This window comes from Gopherus flavomarginatus, chromosome 1 (genome assembly GCF_025201925.1).
Source record: "Gopherus flavomarginatus isolate rGopFla2 chromosome 1, rGopFla2.mat.asm, whole genome shotgun sequence".
NCBI classification, from domain to species: Eukaryota; Metazoa; Chordata; order Testudines; family Testudinidae; genus Gopherus; species Gopherus flavomarginatus.
Genome location: NC_066617.1, coordinates 77,154,220 through 77,171,778, shown reverse-complemented (window position 1 = coordinate 77,171,778; position 17,559 = coordinate 77,154,220). Strand labels below are relative to the sequence as shown.

The following is a 17,559-nucleotide window of genomic DNA, read 5'->3' as shown; positions in this document are numbered from 1 at the left end:
AAGTTCTAATGTCTTTGTGCATGTGATTAAATATGTTTGCGGATTTTAGGAAAACACTAAAACACTTTAAACGGTAGTTAGAATTGGCTGTTATTTTAAACTGAACCTTTGGAGACACATTAATAGAAAAACAAAAGGACATAAAATTAAGATAGTTGGCACCTTTGAAGAGTTTGCCGTTCCCAGTACGATGCTTGTTGCTCTTAACGTCTGCCTGATGCTAATCGTGCAAATTAACTTAGAATATTAAATAGAGTTGGAATTGGCATAGATAATTTTGTAACTTTGACAGGAGTGCAACTAGGGACATTTGAATAGCTTTTAATATAACTTATGACTATCATATAAAGCTATTCTTGACTTCTAAAACATTTTCTGTCTTAAAGGAAAAGGATAATAAAGGAACTAGACTTGCATATGTTGCACCTACAATACCAAGACGACTGGCCAGTACATCTGACGTTGATGAGAAAGAAAACAGGTAACTCTTGAAGCTATAACTTGCTTTTTAACTATACACACAATTATTTGATATCTGAATCTTTTGGAAACTAGCCTCTGGCCCTCCAAAAGAAAAGTTGAGTTGAAACTAATGGTAAAAGCTATTTTGGATGGTGCACATATATATTACAGTAACCCTTCAATCCGAACTATTTCTGTTACTTTGATTCTTGTAGCTAGGCAATATATTGCAGTCACAAGACAACTGCTGTCTTGTTGTCTCAGAACAGAATATTTATAAATTGCAATATATTTCCTTTTTACAGGAACAGTGGGCAGGGATATGTGGGGAAAGCACTAAATGGTTGTAATCCCTAGGTCTTGTCTACACAAGCAAAATTAACACCTGTATTTTGGCAACTAATACACTGTCACTGCACTGGTAAAAAGAATTAAGTAATTTGCTATTATAGGTAAGGCTTAGGTGTGCATTTTAACCATCAATTTGCAGTACGTTTTCATGACATCATAAAACTGGCTGATCCATGTCCACACTAGCATCTTAACATGCTGTAGTTGTGTGGTTACTGACAGCTGCTGAAATAGGATTACTAGTTTTTGCTGGTGTAGATACTCTGCTAGTCACCTTAAGATGAATAGCATCTGGTTCTCTAAGAACAGAGTTCTGGTTTTATGTGGAGTTACATGGTGGCTTTGTCTGCATGGTTGGGTATACTAACGGCAGTGGTGTCTAAAGTGCACTAACGTGGTATATTAATTGGTCCGTGGAGAACCTGCTGGTATGCATGAAAAGTTGTTCTTTGAGTGATTGCTCGTATCAATTCCAGTTAGGTGTGTGCACGCGCCGCGTGCACAGATGTTAGAAACTTTTTCCCTAGCAGCTACCCTTCGGGCCGGCTGGGGAGCCCGCTGGAGTGGTGCCAATATGGCATTCCATATAAGACCCTACCGGCCCGACCTCGCTCCCCACCCCAACCTTCAGTTTTTCTTACTGCCCATGATGGTTGTTGGAACAGTGGTCTCTTGTCTCAAGTGCTCCACTTATCCCCAGCTTCTCTTATCTAGATTGTCGATTTAATTGTTGTTAGTTAGTGTTAAGTGTTTCCTATAGTATTAAGCATAGTTTAGTGGTTGAGGGCAGTCCCCTCAATGACTGCCCTACAGGACTCTGGGGCATGCCATCCCAGGTCTTCAAGCCTTGCAGCTCTTGCAACAAGCCCATGCCTACAGACAACCCCCATGATTCCTGTTGGAGTGCAGAGTGCCCCTCCTGCGGTACCGTCTTCGGCACCGCAGAAGATCATGCGCTCATCTCAGGACAGGCAATCTCCTGGGCCCCAAAAACGCCTGCCTTGGCACTGCTCCCATTCCCGGGTTGCTGGGAAGAAGCAAGCCTTGGAAGGACCCCCTGTTAGGGCCGAAGCAGTTGTTCTTCTTCGAGTGATTGCTCATATCCATTCCAGTTAGGTGTGCGCGCGCCGCGTGCACGTTCGTCGGAGAAACTTTTACCCTAGCAACCCAGGCGGGTCGGCTGGGCGCCTCCTGGAGTGGCGCCGCTATGGCGCCCAATATATACCCCAGCCGACCCGGCCACCCTTCAGTTCCTTCTTACCGCCCGTGTCGGTCGTTGGAACTGTGGAGCGCGGCTTCGCTGACCTCCACACTCCCTAGCAGCTCATTTCGCTATCGTTGTATATAGTAGTTATAGCTCATTGTGGTGTGTGTGTGTGTGTGTATATATATATATATATATATATATATATATATATATATATATATATATATATAGTTATTAGTTAGTCAATTATCTAGAGTTTATTAGTGTAGTTATTAGTTGTAGTTTGAGGGGATCGGGGACACCCCCCCCTTCCCCGCACCGGGAGCCGGAGCTCATGCCCGGCTCATCGGGCTTCAAGCAGTGCTCAGCTTGTCACAAGCCCATGCCAGTTGGAGACCCCCATGATTCCTGCTTGAAGTGCCTCGGGGAGTCGCACTTATCGGCCAAGTGCTCAATCTGTAAGTCCTTCAAGCCGAGAACCAAGAAGGAGTGTGACATTAGATTGAGACAGCTCCTTATGGAAGCGGCCCTGACACCTCCGCCCTCGGCACCGAGCGCAAGTCAGCCGGTAAGCAAGGGCTCCGCCACGGCACCGAGTGCTACCACCAAGAAGCCGGCACCGAAACCGACTCCGAGCCGCTCCCTCTCCCCGAGGCCGAAGGCGGCGAGGGCGCAGATCATCCCGCCACCAACTGCCTCCCAGTCAGAGACTGCGCAAAAGGCGGATCGCCCGGCACCGATACCTGCTGCGGCACCGTCTAAGCCAGTACCGTTGACTCTGACCCAGCGAGGGCCGTCGAGTCCGGCACCCGACAGCTCCCCGGTGCACACCGTGGTAGAGCCTACCTCGCCCTCTACTCCGGAGACATTCACCGCAGCGAGGGACCTAATTGCGATCACCGAGGCACCGTTGCCCTTACCCCCGGCACTGCCGGTGCGGGTACTACACTCCTTGGGCAAACCGACCCTGACCAGACCAGCTTCGGTCAGTGTGGCGGACTGGCACCGCTCCAGATCGCGGTCCCGCGGACGCTCTACATCGAGGCGCCGCTCATGCTCTCGACGTCTATCTCGCTCCCGGCACCGGTCATACTCCTGGCACCGATCGCCTCGGCACCGATCAGACTCCCGGCACCGGTTGGGCTCCCGGCACCGGTCACCCTGGCACCGTTCAGGCTCCCGGCACCGATCACCTCGGTACCGCTCACGCTCTCGGCACCGGTCAGGCTCCCGGCACTGGTCGACGTCCCGAGCGTCAACCAGGCACCGCTCCAGCTCACGGCACCGCGGCGGGCGCCGTACCTCCAGGAGCAGATCAAGACAGAGGCACTCGGGATCCCGGTCGACCTCCCGGCACCGAGCCAGTCGCAGGTCCCGATCTCGCTCTCAGCACCGCCAATACTGGCACCGGTCACCACTGCCCAGAGGTGTAAGATCTGTCGGTACCTCGGCACCGACTTTCGCCGCTCCACCTTGGCCATCTAGAGACACGTCAGCATCCACCCAGGTGGGTAGCTATTACGAACGGGACCAGGACCCCGAAGTACCGCTGGGAGTGTTCCAGGACCCCCACCCGCAGGACGTGGGTGCCCAACAGTGGGGTTTTTGGACACCCTGGGCCATATCATCAGGCCCAGGGTGCCCCCGTGCCCCAGACACGTTCCACCGCCTCAGAACATCGGGCGCCAGAGGCCACTGTTTCCCGCCCCCCTGTGGTTGAGTCGGACAAACAGCCGCCTCCAGACTCCCTGGGTCAACTGGAGCAGGAACCAGGCCAGGAACAGGAGACCGCGCAGGATGCCCTCATCCCCGGAGTATCCTCCTCCTCCTCCTCGCCAGATGAGGCAGTGGCTGGGTCTTCAGCGTCAGGACCCCTACCAATAGACCTCAGGGCCCACCAGGACCTCCTCCTCCGTAGAGTAGCCCTCAATATCAACCTACCAGTGGAGGAGGTCCCAGAGGTTGAGGACCCGGTAGTGAGCATCCTCTCGGCAGATGCACCTACCCGGGTAGCCCTCCCATTCATAAAGACTATCCAGTCTACCGCCAATAACCTGTGGCAGTCACCAGCCTCCATCCCGCCGACAGCTAAGGGAGTGGAAAGGAAATACATGGTACCCTCTCGGGAGTACGAGTACCTATATGTCCACCCTCCTCCTTCCTCCCTAGTTGTCCAGTCTGTTAACAACAGGGAACGGCACGGCCAACAGGCTCCGGCCCCTAAGGCTAAGGAAGCTAGGTGAATGGACCTCATGGGGCGCAAGGTGTATTTGGCTGGGGCCTTGCAACTCCATGTGGCCAACCAGCAAGCCCTACTGGGACGTTATAACTATAATATATGGGCGGAGGTGGGTAAGTTCTCCGAACTGCTACCCCAGGACTCCCGCCCGGAGTTTAATGCGTTCCTGGAGGAGGGTAAGAAGGTGGCCAGGACCTCCCTCCAGGCCTCCCTCGACGCGGCTGACTCAGCAGCCAGAACCCTGGCTTCCGGTATAACCATGAGGCGCATTTCATGACTTCAAGCCTCCACACTACCTCTGGAACTCCAATATACAGTCCAGGACCTACCCTTTGACGGGAAAGGGTTGTTCTCGGACAAGACGGACTCCAAATTACAAAACCTGAAGGACAATCGAGTCATAATACGCTCGCTGGGGATGCATACACCTTCCAACCAGCGTAGACCCTTCAGGCCCCAAGCACGACACTCATACTTCCCACCCCGTCAGAGGCAGGACCTCAATAGATGGTGTGGCCGGGGGGGCCGCAGGCGCCAATCCGGCTCCCAGGGAGGCCAAAGCCAAGGGCCTTCCAAGGCACCACCGGGCTCCAAGTCCCAGCTTTTGAAGGTGCGCCCGGGGACAGCATACCAGACGCACGACAGGATCCTTCCCCTACCTTCTCCAACCGCCTCTCCCACTTCCTCCCGGCGTGGTCCCGGTTAACTTCAGACCGTTGGGTGCTACGCACAGTGAAGCACGGATACCATCTGCAATTTGCTTCCTCACCCCCTTCCCGGTCCCTCTTCAGGGACCCCTCTCACGAGCAAACCCTCCTGCAGGAGGTTCGTTCCCTCCTCACGGCGGGAGCTATAGAGGAAGTACCTCTAGGCGAGAGAGGCAAAGGGTTCTACTCCCGATATTTCCTGATCCCCAAGTCCAAGGGAGGTCTCAGACCCATCCTAGACCTGCGGGGCCTCAACAAATGGATGCTGAAGTTGAAGTTCCGCATGATCTCCCTGGGAACCATTATCCCATCCCTGGATCCTGGAGACTGGTATGCCGCCCTCGACATGAAGGACGCGTACTTCCATATAGCCATCTTTCCACTGCACAGGAAGTAGCTTCGCTTCACTATCAGACATCAGCACTTCCAGTTCGCAGTCCTACCCTTCGGTCTCTCCACTGCCCCGAGGGTTTTTACCAAGTGCATGGCCGTTGTGGCCTCCCACCTCTGTCGGCGGAAAATCCACGTCTTTCCGTACCTCGACGACTGGCTCCTGAAAGGGTCCTCCCAGTCGCAGGTGCGGCGGCATGTCGAGGCCGTTACGAGCCTCTTCTCCCAGCTGGGCCTGCTTCTCAATGCCGAGAAATCCAGCCTGGTCCCCACACAGAGGTTAGACTTCATAGGAGCGACCCTGGACTCTACTCAAGCCAGGGCTTACTTACCTCAACCTCGCTTCCAGGCGATCGTTGTGATCATTCGGAGCTTGCAGGCCTCCCCAATCACCTCGGCCCGCACCTGCCTCACACTACTAGGGCATATGGCCGCATGCACTTATGTGACAAAGTATGCCAGGCTCCGAATGAGGCCCTTCCAAACGTGGCTTCACTCCGTATTCCGCCCGGGCAGGGACCACCTGGATGTATTGGTGACGGTCCCCCCCGACCCTCTCCGCTCCCTCGACTGGTGGCTGACTCCATCCCTGGTATGCGCGGGGATGCCGTTCCATCCACAGCAACCATCGATGACTCTAACAACCGATGCATCTTCCCTGGGGTGGTGGGCCCACCTAGGACACCTGCGCACCCAGGGCCTCTGGTCGTCCCAAGAGCTGTCACTCCACATAAATGTCCTGGTGTTGAGGGCAGTCCGCCTCGCCTGCCAGGCGTTTCAATGACGCCTACACGGCCATTGTGTTTCCGTACTCACGGACAACACAACGTCCATGTATTATATCAACAAACGGGAGACGAATGGGTTCCCCCCTATGTCAGGAAACCATTCGACTCTGGGACTTCTGCATAGCCCAGTCGATAGATCTGGTGGCATCCTTCCTCCCAGGGGTCAAGAACACGCTGGTGGACAGACTCAGCCGGTCCTTCCTGTGCCACGAATGGTCGATCAGACCGGATGTCATCCATTCCATCTTCCAGAGGTGGGGATTTCCCCGCATAGACCTCTTCGCGACCAAGTCCAACAGGAAGTGCCAGGAGTTCTGCTCCTTTCAGGGTCTCTCTCCCGGGTCGATCACGGACACTTTTCTCCTGCCATGGACCCGCCACCTACTGTATGCCTTCCCTCCGTTCCCTCTGGTGCACAAAGTCCTGTAGAAACTACGCAGGGACAAAGTCCATCTAATCCTAATCGCACCTGCGTGGCCCAGACAGCACTGGTTCACCGCCTTACTGGACCTATCTGTGGACCCTCCGATTCCCCTTCCTCTCCACCCAGACCTGATCACGCAGGATCACGGCAGGCTCTGTCACCCGGACCTACGGGCCCTACACCTCACGGCGTGGCTCCTGCATGGCTGAATACGGCGGAGCTCAGCTGCTCCGCACCAGTCCAACATATCCTCCTTAACAGCAGGAAGCCTTCCACTCGCTCAACGTACAGGGCCAAGTGGAAGCGCTTCTCTTGCTGGTGCGCTACTCAGGGGGTGAACCCTACGCAGGCCCTGATTCTCACGGTCCTAGACTACCTCTGGTACCTTAAGCAGCAGGGCCTGGCGACATCCTCCTTGAAGGTACACTTAGCGGCCATATCCGCCTTTCGGCCAGGAGAGGGTGTCCGCTCCGTATTCTCCCACCCCTTAGTCGCCAGATTTGTTAAAGGCCTGGAGCGTCTCTACCCCCCCGTACGCCGCCCTGCTCCTACCTGGGACCTTAACTTGGTTCTGAACAGGCTCATGCTCCCGCCATTCGAGCCACTGGCGACTTGCTCGCTCACGTACCTGTCATGGAAGACGGCCTTCTTGGTGGCCATTACATCGGCCAGACGGGTCTCAGAGCTGAGAGCTCTCTCAGTGGATCCACCCTACACCGTCTTCCATAAGGACAAAGTGCACCTGCGACCCCACCCGGCGTTCCTCCCTAAGGTTGTTTCTGCCTTCCATACCAACCAGGACATCTTTGTCCCGAAGCCACACTCTTCTCGGAGGGAGCAGCAGCTACACTCCTTAGATGTACGCAGAGCGCTCGCTTTCTACATTGAGCGAACAAAGCCATTCCGGAAGTTCCCTCAGCTGTTTGTGGCGATCGCAGAACGGATGAGGGGTCAACCAATCTCCTCTCAGAGGATTTCCTCCTGGGTAACTGCATGCATTCGCGCATGCTACGACCTAGCTCGTGTCCCCTCTAGCCACCTCACGGCACATTCCACGAGAGCTCAGGCGGCGTCGGCAGCCTTCCTGGCGCACGTGCCTATCCAGGAGATTTGCCGTGCAGCGACCTGGTCATCGGTCCACACATTCACCACACACTATGCGATAGTCAGACAATCAAGAGATGATGCGGCCTTCGGCGTCGCATTTTGAAATACCGCCACATCTCACTCCGACCCCACCGCCTAGGTAAGGCTCTGGAATCACCTAACTGGAATGGATATGAGCAATCACTCGAAGAAGAAAAGACGGTTACTCACCTTTGTAACTGTTGTTCTTCGAGATGTGTTGCTCATATCCATTCCAAACCCACCCTCCTTCCCCACTGTCGGAGTAGTTGGCAAGAAGGAACTGAAGGGTGGCCGGGTCGGCTGGGGTATGTATTGGGCGCCATAGCGGCGCCACTCCAAGGGGCGCCCAGCCGACCCGCCTGGGTTGCTAGGGTAAAAGTTTCTCCGACGAACGTGCACGCAGCGCGCGCACACCTAACTGGAATGGATATGAGCAACACATCTCGAAGAACAACAGTTACAAAGGTGAGTAACCGTCTTTTCCGGTCCCGACCGACCAAGACTCTAACCAGGCCTCTAAGCAGGACAAGGCCACCAGGCCCTGATCTGCTCATCCCAGCCCTGCACAAGGGACAGTGCAAATGGAAGAGATCACATTACCTTCCACACTGGATACCTTCGAGGTCACCAGAGGGCTCATCAAAATGACAGTTCCGGTGCCTCCAGCCCCAGTACCAGCCCCAACCTGAGTCCCAGTACCATCCAAGGGTAAACCGGCCATGTTTGGAATGGCAGCCCTCAGACCAGCATCTCCACGCCATGCGGAGTCCCGGCGCTGTTCCGAGTCCTGGCACTGCCACAGGTACCAGTCTGACTCATGGCACCAGTTAGTCTCGCGGCGCTGGTCTCACAGTCCCGATCCTCGGAGCTGTTCCCGCTCGAGGTCGCTATCCACTGCTGGATCATGGTCCCACTCGAGATCCAGGTCACAATTGGCATCCTCACAGCACCGTTTGGACCGACGCAGTGTGGAACTTCAATTCCTGTGTCAACTGTCACCACGACACCAGCCCGCAGGGCACCGCTCTTCATCGCGGCGCCGGTTGCGGCGCCGGGTGCTGTCATGGCAGCGCTCTACTGGCTGGCACCGCTCTTCGTCATGTCACCGGTTGCGGTCGCGATCAGCCTCCTGGCACCAATCCCCGCATGACCCGCACCTCCCAAGGGACTCGGTGCCCCCTTTGCTTCACTTGCGCACTGTGCTCCTCCTTGGCCATCGCTATCTTGGTCCCCTTCTGGCAGGTTGGAGAGAGCTTCAGGGTTCTCGGATATTCCCCAGTCGGGCCTGGGGAGTCTCGGCCAAAATCCTCCAGCACCCAACTGTCAGTCCCAATGGCAATTCTACTGGGGGTCTCTCGCTGCAGATCGCTAATCAGCTAGCGATTTTCAGTAGGTACAATTAACTCTTGGTCTGCAGTCCTCAAATTTCAAGATCTTCTCCCAGCAGAGGCTTGTACGGAACTAGGAGGCCACTGCTGAGGAGGGTAAATTGGTTGCTCGGACCTCCCTCCAAGGTTCCCTCAATGCTGTGGATGCGGCTGCATGCACTTTGGCATCAGGTATAGCCATGTGGCGGAACGCCTGGCTTCAGTCTTCAGGCCTCTTGCCTGAGGTTCATCACACTATCCAGGACCTCTCCTTTGATGGTCAGAGCTTGTTTGCAGAACAAACTGATTCCTGCCTGCATGCATTAAAAGACACAAGGAATACTATTAAATCCTTAAGTATGCATACTAACCAAAGGAAGCCATTTAAACCCCAGACCACCCAGCAACGCCCCTTCCATCCTAGACCAAGGCAGGACTTTTCTCATCGAAGTAGTAGATATTCTCAACGTAGACTGTCTCGCGCCCCCCCTTCCCCCCCTGGGCAAGGTCAAGGACAGTACAAGCCACCCCCGGGCCCTAAGTGCCCATTTTGAAGGTGCACCAGAGGACTGAATACCAGCTCTTACACCGAACAGTTATCCCTTTCTGAACTGCCTATCCCATTTCTACCATGCCTGGTCTCGTATCACGTCGGACCGTTGGGTCCTCCGCACAGTACAGATGGGATATTCTATCCATTTCCATGCCATCCTGCCCTCTCACCCTCCTTCCTCGTCCCTCTTCAAGGACCCTTCTCACGAGCAACTCCTCATCCAGGAGGTTCAATCCCTCCTTGTCCTAGGGGCAGTGGAGGAAGTTCCTCAGGTGCTCGGGGCAAGAGTTTCTATTCCCGCTATTTCCTTGTCCCCAAGGCAAAGGGAGGCTTATGACCTATTCTGGTCCTCAGGGAGCTCAACAAGTACATCATCAACCTGAAGTTCCTTAGCCACTATCCTTTCCTCACTGGATCCGGGAGACTGGTATGCTGCCCTCAATATGAAAGATGCATACTTTCACATTTCAATTACTCCACCTCACAGACATTTCCTCCGCTTGATGGTGAGCAGGATGCACTATCAGTTCACAGCCCTCCCGTTTGGCTCGTGCACAGCCCCTCGCATCTTTACCAAGTGCATGGTGGTTGTGGCAGCCTTTCTTCGCCTACGTCACGTGCACATCTTCCCGTACCTTGACAACTGGCTTATGCAGGGCCAGTCTCATCATCATGTCCAGTCTCGGGTACATCTAATCACGGACTTTTTCACTCTCTTGGGTATCATAGGTAAATATCAGCAATTCCATCCTTGCACCTACTCAAACATAGTCCTGGATGCAAACCAAGTGAGGGCCTTTCTTCTGGAAGCACGGTGCCTGGCTATAGGAGGCACAATTACCAGCCTCTGCAAGTTTCCCACCACCACAGCATGGCAATGCCTCAGGTTGCTGGGTCACATGGCGTCCTGTATCTACGTGGTGCAGCACGCCAGACTAAGATTCAAGCCGCTGCAGACATGGTTGGCTTCAGCCTACCAACCTGGACGCGACAGTCTAGAAATGGTCCTCATGGTTCCGAAGTGCACACTCGACTCCCTACAATGGTGGCTGGATCCTCGGATGGTGGGTGCCGGGGTCCCGTTACATCTCCCCAACCCACCCTTACCCGGGTCACAGATGCATCCCTGGGATGAGGGGTCCACCTCGGGAACCTGACAGTGCAGGGCTTATGGCACGAGAGCGAGCTGTCATTGCACATCAACATCAAAGAGCTCAGGGTGATTCGCCTTGCATGCCAAGCCTTTCTCCTCCACTTGCGGGGCCACTGCGTAGCAGTCCTAACGGACAATACCACGGCCATGTTCTACCTCAGGGGTCTCAAATACGCCCGCAGAGCTCTTCCCTGCAGCCTGCCAAGCTCCCGGCACCCACCCTCCCTTATTTCCTGTCGCTGCCAAATGCCCCTCTGCTGCCCTCCTTCCCCCCCCCCCCCCGAGTTATTTTATATGGCAGCTAAGCTCCCTGCACACTGCTCCTCAATGTTTGGGGCCGGGTCTCTCCTCTGGCCCCTGCTTGCTTGCCCCCTCACTGCCCCGGTAGGAGCTTGCAGCTCATGCTGACTCTGCTCAGCTCTGCTGGCTTCCGGCATCACCTGCTGCTGCAGAGTCCTAGTGCCGCCCCCGCCCCCCTCCCCTCCACTAGGGCCAGGGCAGGTTGCCTTTACCCTATCCTAGTCTTGAGCCCCTCCAATACCCCGAGCCTCTCCAATACCCCGAACCTCTCCAATGCCCCAAACCCCTCATCCCCAGCCCCACAACACTCATCCCTGCACCCCTCCTGTCCCCAAACTCCATCCCGGAGCCTGCACCCAGCCCCCCATCTCCATCCCAGGGTCTGCACCCCAGACCCCCCTCCCCCACCCAAACTTCCTCCCAGAGCCGTAGGCAGGTAGGGGGCAGAGTTTGTGAGAGGGCAGGTTCTGAGCACCACCAAAATTTCTACAAACCTGCTACCCCTGGAAGAGGCAGAGCAGGAGTGGAGTGGTGATGCAGCCCAGTGCAGTGGGGGGGGGGTGGCTTTATTGAGTGTATATATTTTATTAAAACGGCTTGGAAATTACTTTGTCGAAAAAAAGTACACTCATGGAAGAAAAGAGTTTTTCAAGACAAATGGGAGAATTTATATTTTTTCACCAAGGTAAAAGATAAAATTCAACGCCTTATTTCTCAGCAAATGATTGCTGTTCCCAAGGAGTATAACATGTCTTGGCACTACCACACGATGCACCGTGAAAAATATGATGCATTCACTGGAAAAATCCGAGAGGAAAAAGTTCAGCAACTTAAAGCAGCATTTGCCAAGCAAAGGAATTTCTTTTTGGGGATTAACAATTCTAGCAAAGATTCGGTAAGAGCAAGTTTTGTGAAATGATAGCTAAAACATAGTGACCTTTTGCAGAAGGCTTATTCGTGAAAGAATGTCTTCTGAAGGCCAGTGAAATTTTATGTCCTGATAGGAAGAAAGTTTTTGAAGGCATAAGCTTGTCTGACAGTACAGTTGCCTGCAGGATAACGGATTTAGCTGATAATGTGCAAAAACAATTGATTCAAATGGCAAAAGACTTTGAAGCATTTTCAATTGCTGTTGATGAGAGTACAGATGTATCAGATACTGCACAGTGTGCTGTGTTCATTAGAGGTGTGGATTGCAATTTGAATATAACTGAAGAATTGCTAGACTTAATGCCACTGAAGGGTACCACAACGGGACATGACATATTTCAAGGACTGGAAGAGTGCATTGAAAAAGCTGCGCTGACATGGAACAAACTCGTATCTTTGGCTATGGACGGTACGCCATCAATGTGCCTTGAAAACATTGGTGTGTTGGATTATTGAAGACCAAACTCAACAGCCTCCATATACCAGAAATTAGCTTCACCGGTATACATATTTTGCACCAAGAAGCTCTGTGTAGCAAAAGTCTACAAATGAAGGAAGTTATAGATGTAGTAGTTAAAACCCTTAATTTTATACATGCACGAGGGCTGAATCACAGACAGTTCACTTCTTTTCTAGCAAGTATGGACAGCGAATATGGGGAACTTCTGTATCACACTCAGGTTAGATGGCTGAGTCGTGAAATGTTTTGAAGGTTTTTTTTTGCACTTAGAGAGGAGATTGACTCCTTCATGAAAACAAAAAACAAGGAGGTTTCACAGCTTGCTGATTCCACTTTTATCTGCAACCTTGCTTTTCTAACAGATGTAACTGATCACCTGAATGCCCTGAACTTGAAACTTCAGGGTAGAAAACAGGTGATAACACAGATGTATGACAGTGTTAAGTTATTCAAAGTCAAGCTTACTTTATGAGGGAAACAGCTGACTGCTGGCAATTTGGTTCATTTCTCGACTCTGAATTCCTTAGGAAAAGTTGAACCCAAATCCTTGAAAGAATATGTAGAGATCATTTCTAACTTACACAAACAGTTCGATGTGTGGTTTAAAGATTTCAAGGCACTTGAACCACATTTTCAACTTTTTTTCACACCATTTGCTGTTGAAACTGACTATGTTGCAGAGAAAATGCAGATGGAGTTAGTGGAGCTTCAGTGTCACACCGTTTTGAAGCAGAAGTATACAGATGTTGGAATTCCAGAATTCTGCAGGTATCTTCCACGAAAAGATTTCCCATGTTGTTCTCTGCTTCTGCAAGGATAATGGCAATGTTTGGAAGTACATATATATGTGAACAGTTTTTCTCTTCCATGAAGATTAACAAATCTGTGTTAAGGTCAAGGCTCACTGATCAACATTTGAAAGCAACACTGAAATTGCTTTTGTCTCAGGATATCAAACCTAATATTGATGCTCTGGTTGATGCAAAACGCTGCCAACTAAGTGGCCAAAAATGAAATGACTGTCAAAATTAGCGCTGACTTTTCACATTACAGCTAAAGAAGTTAATAAAAAAGTTAATAAATTGACTTTTAATAGCATAGTATATTTTAATACTATACTACTAGATTACTCTTCTTTTTTTTTCTGCCTACTTCCAGGCGCTTCTCACCGCCAAGCCTCCAAACAGCTGTTGGTCATGCTTTAGCACTTTCCAGCAGGAAGTGGGGAGGAGCAGGGAGCTATGCTCTCAGGGGAGGAGGTGGAGAAGAGAAGGGGCAGGGGTGGGGCCTCATGGAAGGGATGGAGTGGGGGCAGGGCCAGGGGCAGCAAGTGGGGGTGTCAGTGATGCGGCCCTTGGGCCAATGCACTAGTCCTCATGTGGCCCTCATGGTCATTTGAGTTTGAGACCCCTGTCCTACCTGAACAAGCAAGGCAGAGCCTGGTCATTGCCACTCTGCCAAGAAGCCCTCCTTCTGTGGGACTTCTGCTTAGCCCACATGTACCTGCCAGGTGTCCAGAACGTTCTGGCGGACAGCTGGAGCAGGCGTTTTCTTACTCATGGGTGATTGATAAGTCTGGATATCATTCATTCCATTTTCAACACCTGGGGGTTTCCCCGAGTTGACTTGTTCGCTTTGCGATCCAACAGGAAGTGCCCAGCCTTCTGTTCCTTCCGGGGCTACAGTCCGGGCTCGATAGCAGACGCCTTCCAGATCACATGGTCGAGTCAGTTGCTTTATGCCTTCCCTCCGTTCCCATTGGTACACAGGGTGCTCCTCAAGGTCCACCGGGACAAGGCAGATGTCATTCTGGTAGTCCCTGCCTGGCCATGTCAGTGTTGGTACCCGATCCTGCTGGACCTGTCAATCCAGGCTTCCCTGAGTCTCCCTCTCAACACCGACCTCATCTCTCAGAACCACAGTCGTCTTCTGCACCCCATCCTTCAGTCGCTGCACTTCACGGCCTTGAGGATCCGTGGCTAAACCAGGCTAAACGCACCTGTTCAGACTTGTTAAGGCGGGTGCTTCTCGAAAGTTGCAAGCCGTCAACCAGGCTTACCTCTGAAGCCAAGTGGAAAAGATTTTCTAGCTGGTGCGCTCAGCGGCAGGTGCCCCCGCTTCAGGCTCCAATTCCATGCATCTTGGACTACTTGATGTTCCTAAAGGACCAGCACATAGCCTTTGAATCCCTTAAGGTCCACCTCACTTCCATCTCTATGTTTCACTCAGGCGCGGCCGGGCGCTTCATGTTTGCACACCCAATCGTGCGGCGTTTCCTCAAAGGCCTGGAGAAAATCCGTCCTCCAATGAAGCCACCTGTGCCTGCATGGAACCTTTAACTTGGTCCTCTCTTGCCTTCTGGGCCCTCCTTTTAAGTCTCTGGCGTCCTGCTCGCTTCTCTATCTCTTCTGGAAGGTTGCCTTCCTAGTGGCCATCACTTCTGCACGTCGAATGTCCAAACTACGGGCTCTCATGTGTGAGCCACCCTATAACACCTTTCATAAAGATAAAGTTCAACTAAGACCTCCCCCAGCCTTCTTACCAAAAATGGTGTCCCTCTTCTATGTGAGCCAGGATATCTTCCTACCGGTTTTCTACCCAAAACCGCATGCTGACCTTCATGAACAACGTCTCCATTCTCTTGACGTTAGAAGGGCACTCGCCTTCTATATAGACCCAACAAAGCCTTTTTGTAAAACAATCCAGTTGTTTGTCGCCTTTGTGGAGTGGATGAAAGGTGCCTCGGTTTCCTCTCAACGAATATCTTTGTGGATCACTGGGTGCATTCATGCTTGCTATCATCTGGCAAATGTCCCTCCGCCTGCTGTTATGGCTCACTCAGCGAGAGCTCAGGCATCATCAGCTGCCTTCCTGGCACACATTCTTCTCCAGGAAATATGCAGGGCTGCCATGTGGGCCTCGGCTCACACCTTCATGTTCCACTATGCCATCGTCCAGCACTCTCGGGATGATGCAGCCTTTGGCAGAGCTATCCTCCAATCTGCGGTTCCTTGACTCTGACCCCACCTCCGAGGTAAGGCTTGGGAGTCATCTAACTGGAATTGATAAGAGCAATCACTCAAAGAAGAAAAAACGGTTACTCACCTTTCTGTAACTGTTGTTGTTCTTCGAGATGTGTTGCTCATGTCTATTCCATTCCCACCCTCCCCTCTGTCGGAGTAGCCAGCAAGAAGGAACTTACACTTACACTTGTTGGATTTCCTTGCCTGCAGTTAGACCCATGGGAGCCAATAGATCTTACACAATAGCTGTTTAAAGCCTTAGACTCTTTTTTCACTTCTCTCTCTCTCTGTGAGCTTTGCTCTTGTCTAGAAAATCATACATGAAGTGAGAAAAGTAAAAGTTCTGGTGTAGACCTGTTGGAGTGGAGGATTGAAGTGAGAAGACTGGTTGCTCATCTAGTCTCTTAGGCCTGGTCTACACTGAGTGAGGATCGATCTAAGATATGCAACTTCAGCTACGAGACTAGCGTAGCTGAAGTCGACATATCTTAGATCGAATTAAAATTACTTACTTCGCGTCCTCACAGCACTGGATCAACTTTGCTTCTGCATCTCGCACTACAGGAGTTCGGTAGTCGACGGAAGAGCGATTGGGGATCGATTTATCACGTCTACACTACACATGATAAATTGATCCCAGATAGATCGATCGCTACCCGCCGGTCCGGCGGGTAGTGTAGAGGTACCCTTACAGATCAGTAGATTAACCAGAGATCCTTGTAAACTGCCCTGCAAAAGTCTTAACAGTTTTGAGAATATAGCAGCTTAGAAGGATCTCTGATTGGGTATCTTTTCTTTTTGGAGAGAATGCCAAAATTACACTGTACAAAGTGATAAATCATAGTTTTCAAACCCCCTATCCTCCAGCCAATTCCTTTTACTGTGTTCATGATATCATAGCCCACACTTGCATCACTGCCTTCTCTCCATCAAAATGGAAAAAAAAAATGTAAAGAAACTTCTTGCACAGGATTTTCACTCTTAGGTCTCAGGCTTCCAGTAGAAGACAGGGCGGAATTCCTTTAATTCAAGAGCTTTCGACTCTGAGGAAGTGAAGGCTAGCTAGTACATGAGACCTTACTGATGCCCTTTTACCAGTCAGTTCTTTTCTTTTCCCTGGACTTTTATTCAATTCTTAAGTTTTTAAACATAAAAACAAACTGATTTGTTAATTTTCATGGTCAGGTTTCTAATTGACTTGTTTTGGGGGAGCTTGTGCTTCCTATGTACTGCAAGATTTGGCTGGAAATTCCTAGGGACTTAGGTAGTGATAGGTAATGTCACATGGCAGTTCACTGGATGGTGGACATCGTAGGCCATATCGCCCGCTTGCCCACATTACCAATGACTAAAAGGCAAAACAGCTTTTGAACTTAGGAGAGATACTCCAAAAAATGAGAAATCCTGGGAGACTGGCTTTGAAGAAGCAAAATTACAGGTAAGTAGTTTTCCCTTGACTGCATTATGGTGTCCCAGTAGCATTGTGGGACACTCTCGGCCCTGTCATAAGAAGAAAAAACCAATGATGTCAACATGTAAAGTATGACTGTTAATTTGATATTTCTGGTTTCCCTTCTCTACCATAGCCTCTTTTCATCCACGTGTTTTCTTTTATATGTCTATCAGTATTAACATGTCTAGATATAATGGTTTATCTATAGGAGCTTTGAAATTTGCTAACTAAAGGGTAATTTTATTGCTGTCTGCACAGGTATTCTTACTTTCTCAAGTCCCAATCCTGTATTTTTCCTCTTCTGCAATCCTCTTTAAACAAACAAACAAAACTATCACTAATACAAGCCTTGCACAAATACAATCTTTTTACAGGGATTCATCTGCTAGCTCAATACGTAGTAGTGGTTCTTACACAAGAAGAAAATGGGAGGAAGATGTCAAGAAAAACACCTTGAATGAAGGACCTACATCACTAAATACAAGTTATCAGAAAAGGTAAGGGCTGTGACCATGTGTATTGCTTTCAGCAAAATAAGTGAACAAATTGTTAGCTTGTGTTTAAGAAAAATTATTAAATGATTAATGCATTTTTTACCCTACAAGGACAGTTTTCAATTAAACA

At 51.1% G+C, this 17,559-nt stretch overlaps 1 protein-coding gene across 4 annotated transcripts in view; it reads left to right on the top strand.

The window, feature by feature from the left end:
* PPP1R12A (protein phosphatase 1 regulatory subunit 12A) overlaps window positions 1-17,559 on the top strand; it is a 232,753-nt gene that overhangs the window by 155,167 nt on the left and 60,027 nt on the right. For all 4 annotated transcript variants that reach the window (XM_050934674.1, XM_050934656.1, XM_050934680.1 and 1 more), the window contains exons 11-12: window positions 387-481; window positions 17,310-17,432. In XM_050934674.1, coding sequence (XP_050790631.1) covers window positions 387-481; window positions 17,310-17,432 — 218 coding nt within the window. The remainder of the gene's footprint in view (window positions 1-386; window positions 482-17,309; window positions 17,433-17,559) is intronic.